Source organism: Lissotriton helveticus, chromosome 6 (assembly GCF_964261635.1).
Source record: "Lissotriton helveticus chromosome 6, aLisHel1.1, whole genome shotgun sequence".
Taxonomy (NCBI): Eukaryota; Metazoa; Chordata; class Amphibia; order Caudata; family Salamandridae; genus Lissotriton; species Lissotriton helveticus.
In genome coordinates, this window is record NC_136067.1 from 1,075,150,320 (window position 1) to 1,075,166,014 (window position 15,695).

General features: G+C 44.5%; 1 protein-coding gene across 1 annotated transcript in view; it reads right to left on the reverse strand.

The window, feature by feature from the left end:
• The window catches only part of THBS2 (thrombospondin 2), a 647,479-nt gene that overhangs the window by 360,436 nt on the left and 271,348 nt on the right, over window positions 1-15,695 (reverse strand). Inside the window, exon 14 of the mRNA XM_078648724.1 lies at window positions 3,354-3,461. Coding sequence (XP_078504850.1) covers window positions 3,354-3,461 — 108 coding nt within the window. The remainder of the gene's footprint in view (window positions 1-3,353; window positions 3,462-15,695) is intronic.

Below are 15,695 nucleotides of genomic sequence, written 5' to 3' on the forward strand. Positions count from 1 at the left end.
AAGAGTGTGGAGTGGGCTATCTAGAAGATCGAATTGCTATTGCCCCCCTTTTGAAGTGGATCTCGGTATGGTTAAACCAAGAGGTTGAGGTAAATCATGAGATCTTGAAGGATTGCCTCAGACTAGCACACTGGGACTCTATTCCATGGTTAAGCTATGTGAAAAAAATTGCAGTCTCATTAGGACGCCTGGAACTTTTTGAAGAACCATCTAAACTGGTTAAAGCAGATATAAAATGGGTTAAGAACAACTTTAAAATGCACAGAGGGATGATTAGAGAGGGTTTGGAGTTGATCAAGCCATCTGTGAGATGCCATCAGTTGGTTGTTACATCGGATGACGATTTAGAATTATATCTGAAAGTTGTCAACAATGCCAACCATAGATATCTTTTAACTAAGTTCAGATTAAATAAGATTCATCTACTTATCTCTGGGAGGACATGTTGGACTAGGGAGATGGACCTGAAAGTATGTACCTGCGACGGTTTCTCAATAATGGATACGGCCCACTTTATGTTCTTTTGTGGGCACCTCAGGGAGATACGGAAAAAATGTATTGTACCATTGTTAAAGGACAAGGGGTTTAAATAAGTGAAACCTGCGCTTTTATATCTCCAATTGTTGTCCAACACATGGGAAATTTTTAATGTTGCCACTTTCTTGAATACAGCTATGAGAATGAGGGAATTAATTAAATAGTTGGAGACGATACCAAGGATACTGTTAAATAACTGATTTATGGGCTCTTAAATTAGACAAATCGCTGTAGTTTTAAAACTTGTATTTTTTCGTAATGTATCTCTTTTTTAATTGATAATGTATTGTTTCTGAAAATTAATTCATATTGTACTCTGAATGTCTCTTTTCTTTTATCGTGATATGTTTACTTTTATGGTTTTCTGTATAAACCGAATAAAGTATTTTGAACTTGAACTTGAATGAGGATTCTTGAAAACTCAGCAGGACTACCACCTCCTGCATAATAACTATGTATAAAGTTAATTCCCAACGTCATCCTAAGACCGACAATTGACACAGCAAGGTAGAACTCCGGGGATACCCCTTTGGGTATATAAACATCACATCTTGCTGAGATAGGAGAGGGGAACTAGGACTACATGTCGACACCCACTGATGTGAGACTCTGAAGCCCCAACATGCAGATACTCCAGCTTGCAGTGGTCTAACATCCCTTGCACGGTGTCCAACTAGAGTCCAAGATGGGGTCTCACAGTCTCTCACTTCAGGTAATGGGTTTGACTTTATCCTTGAGGGATTCTTGGCTTAACACCTGTACACGTGCTATGTACACTTAGGAACATCTAGTTAGGACTGCATCATAGGAGTACGCATTTTATTGTCATGTATTTTATATGCCTGCCTGTATTCATGATTTTAGCACTATGGTAGAAATCGACCATCCTTTTACTTTTTCTAGTGCTTCTAGTCATTTATATCAGTTGCTGTCCAGTGGTTGTTTCGGCACATCTATTTTACACTAGAATGGCAACTCTTCAATAAACGATTATTGAAAAACGTCCATATTGTTTATTCTGTGTATCACTCTGAAACTGAGTAAGCACAAGTGATTGAGCGAAAAGTACTGCACTGTTTCCACAGTCCTGAGAGATCAGGGTTGTCATGTTCAATAGTTGCCAAGAACTATTCTCTCCTCGGTAAGAGAATGTTCTAGTGGCACTGTGGCTAGCTGGTATCCAGGGTGACATACCCGGTAGGGATGCTTAGAATCAGTCTGACACCAATCCTACAGTGAATGTTGTCTAAATGCGCAGATCCTGTATAGGTTTTATAGGAACTGCACAACACAATTATGAAACAGTGACAATTTGCTACTTCTGCAGCACACATAGAAGTAACAAATCACCATTGGTGATTGTTTATGGGTAGGAAGGGTCACCTTCCTGCACATAAACAATCATTCCCTTGTACTATGGTGCAAGGGTGCCTGCGTTGGCGCTAGGCAGCTACATCTAGCGCCAGCGCCATGGAAAATACAGGGGTGCGTTGCATTCCTGCATTTTGAAAATGGAGTGCGCCACTTCTAAATTAGGTGCAGCTCCGTGCTCTGATATTTTCTCATAAATATGCCCCTAAATGTGAGACTGCTTGAGTTGAGCATATGTGCTTTAGACAGTACAATGTCTTACTAAGCACTGGCAGAGTGAATATGTCTAACTTTAGCTTCAGAGAAGAGCTATTCGTTTCAATGCACCTGTTTCCTTCAAATTGTTTTGGCAGGGATTACATAAACCAAAGATGACCACCGTTACATGTGCATCCATGAAGATACATAGCCCGGCATATTTGAATTCATTTGCTTTGCTTTGTTGAAACCATTCAGATATGGCTGCCCGTGTGTGCACTCCTAATGGCCATTTTGGAATGGTTTTGGTAATAAACTTTTATGAAAAACCTTCCTAAGATGGTTAAGTGTGCATGCAGGCACACTCGCGCATGCAACGGAAGTCATTGTGGCATGCTTTTTGTTGTACATTCCAAAAAGTCTTTTAAAATAGCCACACCTATGTGTGGGCACATGTACGCATGTGGACACACAGGCGACGATTTACCAGATATTTTTTTGTTGTACTTTACAATGAAACATTCAATTATTGCTGCCTGCACATACAACGTATGTGCATCTAGGAGCATGTAAGACTAGCAAATAATTGAATAATTAAGTATGCACACAATACGCACATACCAGGATAAGCCAGCAGACCAGTAGCAGTCTACCAGAAGTTGCCATGCCCTTGCAAAGAAATTAGGAAAAAACAATAAACAATTAAATTAGGTGCTCTAATAACAATAATACTTTGCAGTACTGGTGGTTGCTGATGTGGGGTTACCGGCACTCATTTTTGGGAACCAGCACTTCTAATTCTGTATCAGACATTTACCAAGAGAAAAAGATAGAAAAGCAAATTAAATGGAGGAAGGGAGGAAGAGAAAGGCAGAAGAAGAAACATAAAGGGAGAAAGCAGGAACCTGCAAGAGTGAGCTAAGGTGCACAGAGTGCATGGTAGTATAATAAAGAGGCACAAGATGGAATAAAGATTATGCAGCCTTGATTTTGGGTGTGTCAACATTTAACTACACCTGCCGCAGGATCCTCAGCAGAGCTTTGGGGGCCGGCACTCGTTCTTTCACAAATTAAGTGCAGATCCTCTGTCTATTAAAATAACATGCATGACAGCAAGAGAGCTACTGAAAACCCCAGCCGAAGATACATTTTAAGCACTGCTGGCTGGTATATTCTCCTCTCACAGATAATGAAAATATAAGTGAATATACTGTATAGTTGCCTTCCACGTAAAATGTTACACTTACCTTCTCATCATCTACCCCATCATTGTCATCATCTTTGTCACATGCGTCTCCCATGCCATCTTTATCAAAATCTTCTTGTCCAGAATTTGGCAGATGGGGGCAGTTGTCCTATTATAAAAGAAAAACATATAACTGTGACTATGTTCTGGTAATTAGAGGAAAAACGAATTGCATTTAAAAACAAGCATTAGAAATGCAATCGGGCTCGGATTTATTTGAGTTTGAGCTAATGGCATTGTAAATGCCAATGTCTTTTTGCCATGTGTTATGGAGTGTGTGCATGTGGTGTGTAGTGGAAGTATGTTGGTTGAATTGTAATTTTACCAATGGTGGCATGCTGTGCTTTATATGAATATGTTTAAAAGTAAAGTGTACCATACTGTGATTGCTTGGTGGAAAAGTGCACTGCCGGCTGGAGGTGTGTGTGCCTGGTGGAAGGGTGCACTGACGGCTGGTGGGTGTGTGCTTGGTAAAAGCGTGCACAGATGGATGATGGTTGTTGGTGTTTGTGCATGGTGAAAGCATTCATTGACGGCTGGGGGTGTGTTGTTGTGTGTGCTGTTTTCTGTGTGCTTGTGAGTGTGTGCTGGTGAGTCTGCGGGGGTGAGCCTGGGGAGTGAGTGTGGTGGTGAGTGTGTTGTGTTGAGTGGTGACAAGTGTGTGGTGTTGAGAGACTGAGGTGTGTGGTTTGTGTGTGCGTTATGTGTGTGTGGTGTATGTGTGTGTGGTGTTTTCTGCACACTCACACACTGCCCCGTAACATTCACACACTGCTCACCCGCACACTCCCAATGTCACCCTGCATAGTCACACACTGTTTACCCTGCACACTCATTCTGCACACTCACACAATGTGCACCCTGACACACTGTCTCTGCAGTCACTCTGCACTCACTGTCACTCTGCACTCACTGTCACTCTGCACTCACTGTCACTCTGCACTCACTGTCACTCTGCACTCACTGTCACTCTGCACTCACTGTCACTCAGCACTCACTCTGCACTCACTGTCACTCTGCACTCACTGTCACTCTGCACTCACTGTCACTCTGCACCCCCACTCTGCACCCCCACTCTGCACCCCCACTCTGCACCCCCACTCTGCACCCCCACTCTGCACCGCCACTCTGCACCGCCACTCTGCACCGCCACTCTGCACTCTGCACCGCCACTCTGCACCGCCACTCTGCACCGCCACTCTGCACCGCCACTCTGCACCGCCACTCTGCACTGCCACTCTGCACTGCCACTCTGCACCGCCACTCCGCACCGCCACTCCGCACCGCCACTCTGCACCGCCACTCTGCACCGCCACTCTGCACCGCCACTCTGCACTCTGCACCGCCACTCTGCACCGCCGCACTGCCACTCTGCACCGCCACTCTGCAACGCCACTCTGCAACGCCACTCTGCAACGCCACTCTGCACTCTGCACCGCCACTCTGCACCGCCACTCTGCAACGCCACTCTGCACTCTGCACTGCCACTCTGCACCACCACTCTGCACCGCCACTCTGCACCGCCACTCTGCACCGCCACTCTGCACCGCCACTCTGCACCGCCACTCTGCACCGCCACTCTGCACCACTGCACCAACATTGCACTGCACCGCCACTCTGCACCGCCACTCTGCACCACTGCACCAACATTACACTGCACCGCCACTCTGCACCGCCACTCTGCACCGCCACTCTGCACCACTGCACCGCCACTCTGCACCGCCACTCTGCACCGCCACTCTGCACTCTGCACCGCCACTCTGCACTCTGCACCGCCACTCTGCACCGCCACTCTGCACCGCCGCACCGCCACTCTGCACCCCCACTCTGCACCCCCACTCTGCACCCCCACTCTGCACCCCCACTCTGCACCGCCACTCTGCACCGCCACTCTACACCGCCACTCTGCACCGCCACTCGGCACCGCCACTCTGCACTCTGCACCGCCACTCTGCACCGCCACTCTGCACTCTGCACCGCCACTCTGCACCCCCACTCTGCACCCCCACTCTGCACTCTGCACCGCCACTCTGCACCGCCACTCTAAATGACAATGACTTATATTTATGTTTTGGTTTTAAAGACACAAATAAAAAGGCATTGCCATTTACAATGCCAATAGCTTAAACTCACATAAATGCGAGACCTTTTGCATTGTAACTTATTTCCCCCCCCAATCAGGCGCCCAGATCTACAAAGCAACACTTCAAGATAAAGTCCAGAGCTGGGCTGTCCCCTAAAGCCGGAAGCAGCTATTAACGCGTTTCATGGTAAAATCAGGTTTCCCCAGACTAAGCATCTTGGTTTAGAAAGATACCCAAAGGTCATACCCCTGCTCACAAGGTTATGGTGACTGCCAGCTCTAAGTACCTGGTCTGACTGAACGAATTCAATATAAAGGATTCAGTCGAACTCAGATAGCTCAGTCGGGGTAAACACCCGCTGCCGAGGTCTGTGTTAAACATAGGTGCCCAAAATAGTTAAAATACATGTCCGATTTTCACTGTTTAGAATAATATATATGTGAAACAATGAACCCGAATGGAGCGCATATATATATATATTCACTGAAAAAACCATAGGTTATAGACCATATATAGTTAGGAATTAGCATTTAAAAAACCTTATTTTACTCACACAAAACCATTGAAATTCCATATATAGTTAGTTGCACTAACTATATATTGCGCACCCGCAATCCACTGCTGATGATGTCACATATTACATCATTCATGACATGGTCAGTGACATCACTGATGACATCACTGATGACATCTCAAATGACATCACTGATGACATCACTGATGACAACATCCAGTGACTATGTTTCTGTAAAGTTAAAATATGTCTTACATATTGAAGAATGAGTGGATGTATAAGTGTCTGGACGAAGGATTTAGTAGGTGCATGACTGAATGTATGAGTGAGTGATTAAATGTGTCTCACTGAGTGCATGGGTTAGTGACTAAACTGTCTTAATTTGTGCATCATTATGTCTGTTGTTCTGTAAACTGCTGCATGTGTTGATCAGTAGCTATATGAGTAACTATATGGGTTATTGATTGATTGCCCAAGTATTTGCATGGGAGACTGAGTGTGTGTGTGGCTGGATGGGAGGTGTGTGACTCTGTACAGATCAATGTGTACTTGTATCAATGATTGTATAAGAGAGTAAGTATGTGTTAGTATATGGTTGAAAACGTAAGGTGCTCTATGTTTAACTGTATAGAGTAGAAAATGGAAGTGTGATTGATTCTTTACAGGACTGACTAGGTGTGTGAGTAACTCCATGGATGAGTGGCAGAGTGTGAGTGTCTGTATAGGTGTATGAGTGCATATGATTGTGTTGTAAACATGAGTGATTGTATGTATGAATGATTGTATGGGTGAATGAGTGAATGTGTGTGTAGACGTAGGAATCAGTGAGTACGTATGTAGTAACTAGTATTGGTGTGTCAATGGTTTCAAAAATTATACTCTGTTTTTAACACTGGGTGAAACAGAGGTTATATTAAAATGTGAGGAGATGCATTGTATTGTCACATGAATGATATCATCAGTGATGTGATCATTGATGTCAAGTGAGATGTCATCAGTGATGTCATTTGAGATGTCATCAGTGATGTCATCAGTGATGTCACTGACCATGTCATGAATGATGTAATATGTGACATCATCAGCAGTGGATTGCGGGTGCGCAATATATAGTTAGTGCAACTAACTATATATGGAATTTCAATGGTTTTGTGTGAGTAAAATAAGGTTTTTTAAATGCTAATTCCTAACTATATATGGTCTATAACCTATGGTTTTTTCAGTGAATTTTCAAGGTTTTGTAAATGCTAATTCCTAACTATATATGGTCTATAACCTATGGTTTTTTCAGTGAATTTCAATGGTTTTTTAATAGCAAATATCATAAGCTGTCGAATGTCAAGTACGTGGTAAGAATTTTTTTTTTCGTGTTTATGCACACTGATCTGCTTTGATTGCTGCCCCCCACCCCTCATTTCTATTAGGAGTACTCTCTCTTTGCAGATAGTGAAGGGTAGTTAACGCAGCCCTTTCCCCCTTTGTAATCCGTCGTGCCTGCTTCTCTCTCCATTTGATTGATTGTTCTCTTTGGTTCATTCTCTATTTACAAACAAGCACAGAGTCGCAATACTCTGTTTAGTCTTTGCAGATAGCGAAAAATCGTGTAAAAAAACAAAAGGAATCGAGCAAAATCAGTAGGCCACTAATGGGATCTCTTTTGACCTCGCTAAAATAGAAACATTAGGAACAACCTGTTGAAAATAGCAATGCGTATGTATATAAGCGGCGTTCATTTGTGTTCACAGTACCCCTTGTTGATTGTTTCAATCGAGCATTGAATTGTTCGAAGTTAATTCTCTTAACGATCTTCTCTACCTGCAAACGAGGAAGAATAGGAATATTCTATCTCCCTTTGCAGATAGTGAAGGGTAGGTAACGCAAGCCTTTAACACGTCGTACCTATTTCATTCCTCATTGATTGATTGATTGTCCGAACATTGACTGTTTGGGAATTAGTTCTTTTTGGAGGTATTCCCTGTTTGCAAATAAACGTAGGAAAATCTTTGCAAGTAGTGAAAGGGTACGTAATGCGGACCGTTCTCCCCCGTTGTAATCTGTCATGCCTATCTACTCCCCACTGATTGATGCACCTTTTTCACCCGGACCATTTACTAGAGATACGTCATCTGGCCCGACCAGAGAGCACCCCTAGTGAAAAGGACATATGCAATAATAACGAAGTGATCACTGTATCCTGTTAACAGAAACTTTACCATGAAACAACCTGGAAAGAAAAAAATAGGAAAACGAAAATCAGTAGGCCACTGATGAACATGAACTTTTATTAAACAACGAACAAAGAAACGATAACATAACGTAATGATAAAACCTATTAATGTCCTAGAAACAAGAAAACGTTAAAATATGCCAGTGGTGAGAGACCAGAAAAACAGTAAGAGAAACCAAATCACCCCTCGCTGTCCCACCGCCTGCCACGCCAAAAAAATCGATAGACTAGGGAAAATGCAAGTCAGTAGAACATCCACCCCCACTCTGGAAACTTCCAAGGTGGGGCAGGGTTCCGGCTACGCCCAGCCGGGAGCAGCCCATATAAGGCAGGTCCTGCTGCCACGCCTCGGCCAGGAGATCCTAACGTAGGGTGTAGCCGGAGGAGAGGCCGAGACCAGCGGGACCCGGCCAGGGGATTGCCTTTACAACGCTGAACAGTTGCAGGGGGGGGGAATGTCTCCTCGACCCTCCCCTCTCTCTCCCAGTCCGGCCGCGGTGGCCCTTGAGAGTTGCAGGTAGTCCCGCCACATGCTCTTCCGGTCCGACCACCAACGGTCGGGGGGCCGAGGCCGACGGGATCCGGCTGCAGCCGATAAACCAAGAAACCCGTTCATGGGGCCAGAGCCAGGGGCGTCCTGCCGACATCCACCGGAAGCCCGGCCCGAAGACGGACGGGACACTTCTTTCTTTTATAATGGCTGCGACAACACTGGAGGGGGATGTCTTGCACATGCCTCCGACCCCCCCCTCGTCCTCATCGCCTGGTCCGGCCATAACAAATCTCAAGCGAGACGCCGTGGGGTGCACTGGGAGGGAGAGACGGTGCGAACAGGCCTCTCCCGCCTCCCCAGGTGGAGGCTTCCCAGCTGCACCCTCAGCGCTCCAGGCGGTGGCATCCTAACAACTACAGTGCTGCACAGTTTCGGAACGACCTAGATAACGGTTCTTCCACTGTGGCCATGCTGCAACGTCTCGCCCGGCAGGGTGGAGCCCGTCCGCTCATGTGACCCCGCGATCGCCGGTAGCTGCCGAACTCTCAAAATGGCGGTCGACCTGGCAAGAGCGGGCCCAACATAAAGAAATGGCCCGGTCACTGGTTGACTCCACCACCGTAGTCCTCCACGACCTTGAAGATTCTAGAGGAGCCGCGGGAGTCTCCGACCCCCGATGGGGAATGACTGCCATGATCGCCCGTGGAGTGACGAAACTGTATCCGCGGGACGTCGGCGCTCCCATGCTGGCGCCAGCCTCACTTTGAATTACTACAATCCTGCAGACCTTACTTCCGGTGAAAGTACAGTGTGACCCGGTAGGAAAAATTATTGCACCCCCTCCCCTTTTTGACTGATAGTTCAAACCACCGATCCTTTCCTTTGCCCTTTTAACGGAACTTTGGACTGCCTCCCCCTCTTTTACATTTTCTAGAGAAAACAAAACATTAACCACTACATTAGCATAGCAGTTGACACCAGAACTGTTTTCAAATTGAAAACCAACAACATCTTCAACAGAATCCTTTTTGTTTCTGCTGTGACCCTGCTACAGCACAGGCATTGTCCCCAGCAGTAATTCTGCAATGCCGGTAAGAATAGCTGTGGTGCCTACTGGACTCACTCACCCCCGCGGCGCCCCACGCCGTTTTTTGCTGGGCGGCAACTTACTAGACATCACTTTCGTGCCATCTAGATTTCAGCGCGTTCTGCTGCCTTGGAACTATTCGCACAACAGACCGCTACTGACAAGAATATTTCATTATTGGTGCTGTCAATTTCAATAAATCTATTGGATAATTAAAAAGAAATTGCCACGGTCTCTTCGTTGTTTAAATGTTTTTACTGTTTTTGTTTTGTTGTATATATTTATATGTTATTAAAGTTTTATATTCCTACTACTTTGTTGGAGTGCTATATATTTTTAATGTGACACATAATTGTAAAAACTTTGATGTACAAAGAGTCATTCCTGGAATCTTCCGCTTCAGGCTCGGTCCCCTCCCCAATCACAATACAGGATGGTTTTCAGATAGTAGGAACGCGTGTGCTGTGACGGATCACATCGGGTGTGGGCCTTGATCTACTATAACTCCTTTGAAGAGGGGTGATTCTTTACAGCTGGGGCCATAAACTACATCTGCAGGGCTAGCTGATAGCCTAGGACCGGCCTGGACATTCGGACACAGAGGAAGAGGAGTGTCAGAGGGTGCGGTAGTGAATAGGGCGAAAGGGAGGTGTCGGGCGGGCACAGAGTGTGATTCTCAGGGAAGAGCAGCGCAGATGGGGGAAGGTTTATTGCCCATGCATAAGACAGAGAGCGGTGGTGACCAGTGCCTGGGGGAGATGCTTACGAGGGTGAGGAGCCATGCTACGAATCGACAGCGTGCAGAGAGTGGGTCTGGTCAAGACATCTAAAATGGCTGCCGTGCACGACAAAAGTGTGGCATTTCAAAAAAGGCAAGATGGCGCAGACAATGTTTTTCAACACTTCCTCATTTCCTTCGAATCGAACGTTAACAGACGTTGGGGCATATTACCAAAGTTAAGCGATATTTATCGCTAACGATGCTTACCAACCAATTTTTTACCACTAAGCATCGTCAGAAATTATCGAAGATAAACCTTACTATTATCAAGGTTTATCGCAAATGCGATAATAAACGGCCGCAATGCATGAATATCGCTAAAAAGTCAGCGATATTCATGCATTACCGAGCTAATACTCTTAGCCATGTTATCCACCTCCCATTGGATAACATGGCTAAGAACTGCTCAGGGCAGGTGTTACTTTTTGGAGATATTCGCGCTTAGCGCGAATATCTCCAAAAGTTGGTAATAGGAGATAGATATCTTGCATGTTGTAATGCAAGTTATTGTGGTATATGGAACTCATACCATAATCTCTCAGGAAAGCAGAAACTGATCCTTTTGGGACCGCCTAAAAAGGCCTAGGGGGTGAGGAGTACTCTACTTTGCCCCCTTTTCACGTTCCGAACTATTTTATTTTACTCTCTTCTGTAATTACACAAAATACCAGCGATAAGATGCATCGGAGACACACAGTGAGAGAAAGGAGGCCGGAGATGAAGAAGACATGTCAAATACACATTGGAGATAATATAGTGGCAGAAGGGAAGTAAATATGAGTAAACTTACCATGTAACATAAAAATGTTGCACTCTATACTATAAGTCTCATTTTATACTACAATCACTTCGCTACAACCTCATAAATTAAAAATAAAAATAAATAATGTCTCAAACAATTTTTGATTTCTAAATATAAATTTATTCTTCAGAATTTTCTAAATTTGTAACAACTAGTAACATGTCCTCATCAGTAATTTCCTCTTCAATCATCTCATCTGGAATCTCCTCATTAAAAGTCTGCAATGATGATTCTTGTAACTCTATGGTCTCCAAACACTCGATAAATTCGCCATCAAGAGATTGATCAAAAAAATCATTCAAGTCATCTCCTCCTTCTGACAATATTTCATTATTGGTGCTGTCCATTTCAATCAATGTAGTGGAATCATTCAAGTCATCTCCTCGTGACAATATTTCATTATTGGTGCTCTCAATTTCAATCAATGTAGTGGAATCATTCAAGTCATCTCCTCCTTGTGACAATATTTCATTATTGGTGCTGTCCATTTCAATCAATCTAATGGAATCATACAAGCCATCTCCTCCTTGTGACAATATTTCATTATTGGTGCTCTCAATTTCAATCAATGTAGTGGAATCATTCAAGTCATCTCCTTGTGACAATATTTCATTCTTGGTGCTGTCCATTTCAATCAATCTAATGGAATCATACAAGTCATGTCCTCCTTGTGACAATATTTCATTATTGGTGCTCTCAATTTCAATCAATGTAGTGGACAATTCAAAAGAAATTGCCACGGTCTCTTCATTGTGAGCCATTTTATTTTGAAATTGCTTGCTGTAAATTGCAGAAAAAAATAATCACTTTCATTTATCGTTTTTAGTAATACATAATATAAAACTAACTTCATCAAGTATTTAGTATAACAGAAGGACTGCAAATAAATAACAGAAAACATTTTTCAAATTATCTTCAAGTGTACAACATAGTTCCCCTTACAAATTAACAACTCACCTTTTTAAAAGTAGCAGAAGTGTTAGTACTGTGTAAATCAAACACCAGAAATTCACCACCAAAAATTCCTCACAAATGTACCTCAGACAGTAGTATCACAAAATGGCTGTGGTTTCCTCTCATTTGACATATATACATAACCAATTAACTTTCATCACACACAAATACAAAACCAAAGTAACATTTTAATTGGTTCTAAATTTCAACACTTTCAAATGTGTTTTCCCCATGCAATTTTCCATAGGACATTTACATACGTCTACAGCCTGAATGGCTGAACGGAATTACACCAAACTTGGCAAAATGGTACATCAAACCTAAGAGGTCAGGAAGGATCTACTATGCCCCCTTATGGTCATTTCCCCCTTCGCTTTGGCCTCCTCTTGTCTCTCAATCCTACCGAGGGACAAGATGGCGGCCGCTACGGACTGTTTGGAATGTTGACAGACGCCGGAGAACCAATCAGCTTCGCAAAGCTCCGTAACGCGAAAAGTACGCGAAGCGGAGCGCTGTTACAGATATATATCTTTTTTTCAACGTTAATTTCTCAAAATCCACTGGAGCACATATATTGAGACCTAGCAAAGGCACATCGGGCTACCAGTCCCTAATATTTTGCCAAGTTTCGTGCAAATCCATTCAGCCGTTCGATTATTATTATTTTGTTTTTTTTTTGCCCCGCGGGGCCCTTTTAAAACCTCCACATCAAACCTAGGGGGTCAGCGAGGATCTACTATGCCCCCTTATAGTTATTTCCCCCTTTGTTTTGACCTCCTCTTGTCTCTCGATCCTACCGAGAGACAAGATGGCGGCCGCTACGGACTGTTTGGAATGTTGACAGACGCCGGAGAACCAATCAGCTTCGCTTCACAAAGCTCCGTTGCGCGAAAAGTCCGCGAACCAGAGCGCTAACCGGTCCGCTGTTACAGATATATATCTTTTTTTAAACGTTAATTTCTCAAAATCCACTGGAGCACATATATTGAGACCTACAAAAGGCACATCGGGCTACCAGTCCCTACAATTTTGCCAAGTTTCGTGCAAATCCATTCAGCCGTTCGGGCTAAAAGTGAGGCCAACCGCCCTATGGAAAACTCAATGTTAAAAACACGTTTTGGGACCCCCCTTTTTTCTCGGCCCCCACTGGACGAACCCCCCCCAAATTTTCAAGGGCTGCTCAGAAACAAAATGTGCCATTTTCCTGAAAATTTCAGCCGATTCCGTCCACAAACGCCAAAGTTATTAGACATAGAATTTTCAAAAAACCCATAGAGAAAAAATCCTAACTATATATACCTACTGGCGACCGCCAGTAGGTAATATATATATATATATATATATATATATATATATATTTATATACATACATATATATATATGTTAATCAGTTATAGAGCTACTCACTCAGCAAGTCTAGCCATAGTGCAGTCCTCCTGGACTTATGTTGGACGTCCCTGGAGTACACTTTGCAAGTTACATTGACCGAACCCACAATAACACTTCAGTAGGTTTAAGCTACAGTTTAGAGCTTTCTATGTAATGTGTTGGTTACATGATCTAATTCAGGAGCGTGATAAAGGCCTCCCAACTCTTCAAGGGCCCCCCCATTCAGTCCAATGTCACTTACAGTCTCTGAGACACTGGAGACTCGGGCACCTCATGACATTCTGCGGGGGAAGAGGGATTTGTTTTGCGTTGCGCCGCCGATCCAATTCTAATAAGACAGCTCCGTGGGTTTAGCCTACTCCAAACATCTGTGCAGCCAAGTTGGAGGGTCCGGGATCACATCTTTCAACAAATTTGGGATGTCAAATAAGGGATGTCATCAATAAAAAGTACAATAAAACTAGTGCTGCTTGGTTGAGTGATAATACGTCTGTGCTGCTCTTAAAAGCATCGGCACAGAGGCCAAGGATTGCATGAGCATAGACCCTGAAACACTGCCTACGCATGAAATTAAGACCCCAGCTGGCAGCTGCTCGGATGGTGTGGGTTTACAAAATCAGATGTATAAAAGTGATTAGAAAGGGGACGAGATAGTGCTGTGCCTATACAAAGCCCGGGTTCTGGTTTACAATGATTTTACTACCATGGAGCAGGTTACCATCCCGGAGTCCTCTTTCCGAGCATCAGTGCCAACAGCTAAAGTGGCGTACATAAAACGCTGCCTGGTAGGCACCAAATCGCCCTTCACCAATCAGAAGACGGTGTTGTGCACCACAGAGAAGGGGCTGCTTTTGCCAGAGAGGTCGCCTCAACACCAGTGATACTTACTCCCCATTCCTCCGGAGCGGCACCTCTGAGACTGGCTGCTCACACCGCAAAACTCCTCTTTGAGGCAACGCCTATGAAGGCGACGGTTAAGAAGGCCGTTTATGTCAGTCACTTCGGGGCGCACTGCAGAGGTGCTGTCTTGCAGTATGATGGTGGCCGAAACCCGAATAGGACGAGGGGCGTGTGGAAGTGTGCGGATAGGACGGCGGAGCCGAGAAGGGCCGCGTAGAGACCCTGAAGGATGTTGGCGGGGAGGCAGCCGAATACTGGAGTGTGAGCGACAGTGGGCGCTGTAAGAAAAAGAAGCGTCCACGGGACCACTGTAATGAATGTGAAAAGGGAGGGGCAACCTCTCACAAAGAGGTTTGCCAGAGCTTAAAAATCGAGAAAGAACCCAACGTCAAAAGCTTTCGGGAACACCAGAAAGCTTTACCTACTACTTTTTTGTGGCAACGGAGGTGCGATTCAGCCCGCGATTCAGCCAGTCAAGCAGGAAGGAAAAGGAAACTAGTTGAGAAAAGCCTAGTATTGCAGGAAAAACACCGGGCGCCAATCATGATGGGAATTGTAGTTTGTAGAATGACGTACAGAGCCACGGTTCGCGGCTGCTATAGGTATGCAGCTCTGGGGAAATTATACCAAAACGCAACTTTACTACATCAATAATAGTGAGTATTCAACATCTATTGAATCAAGCCCAGCAATCAAATATGACGCAGTGCACTCTCTTGAATTCTTACAAAGTGAAGTGAGGCTGATGAAGCCCTTTCCCGGCCTGGCCTGCAGCAGCTGCGCGCTGAGCGCTGCTGAATGGTGAACGCGCCCGGCCATCTGGATTCACTTACGGAGGCACCCTGACAGCTCCTAATTATAATTAATGTACTTCTTTGCGCGAGCACGAACGAAATATGCCCAAGATGGCGGAACAAAACTACATTTACCCTATCACTTCAAGCCTATTAAAACGACAACACAACGAAGACGAATCACTGGCCAGATGACAGAACACGCTAAGGAATGTGTGGAATTTGTCTCGGCCAAAGCCCTAGGAGATACTTCTTTTTTTTCTTCTTTAACATTAGTTCTCGAAACTCCTCCCACTTTCAGTGGGGAGGAGTCCGAGCCCT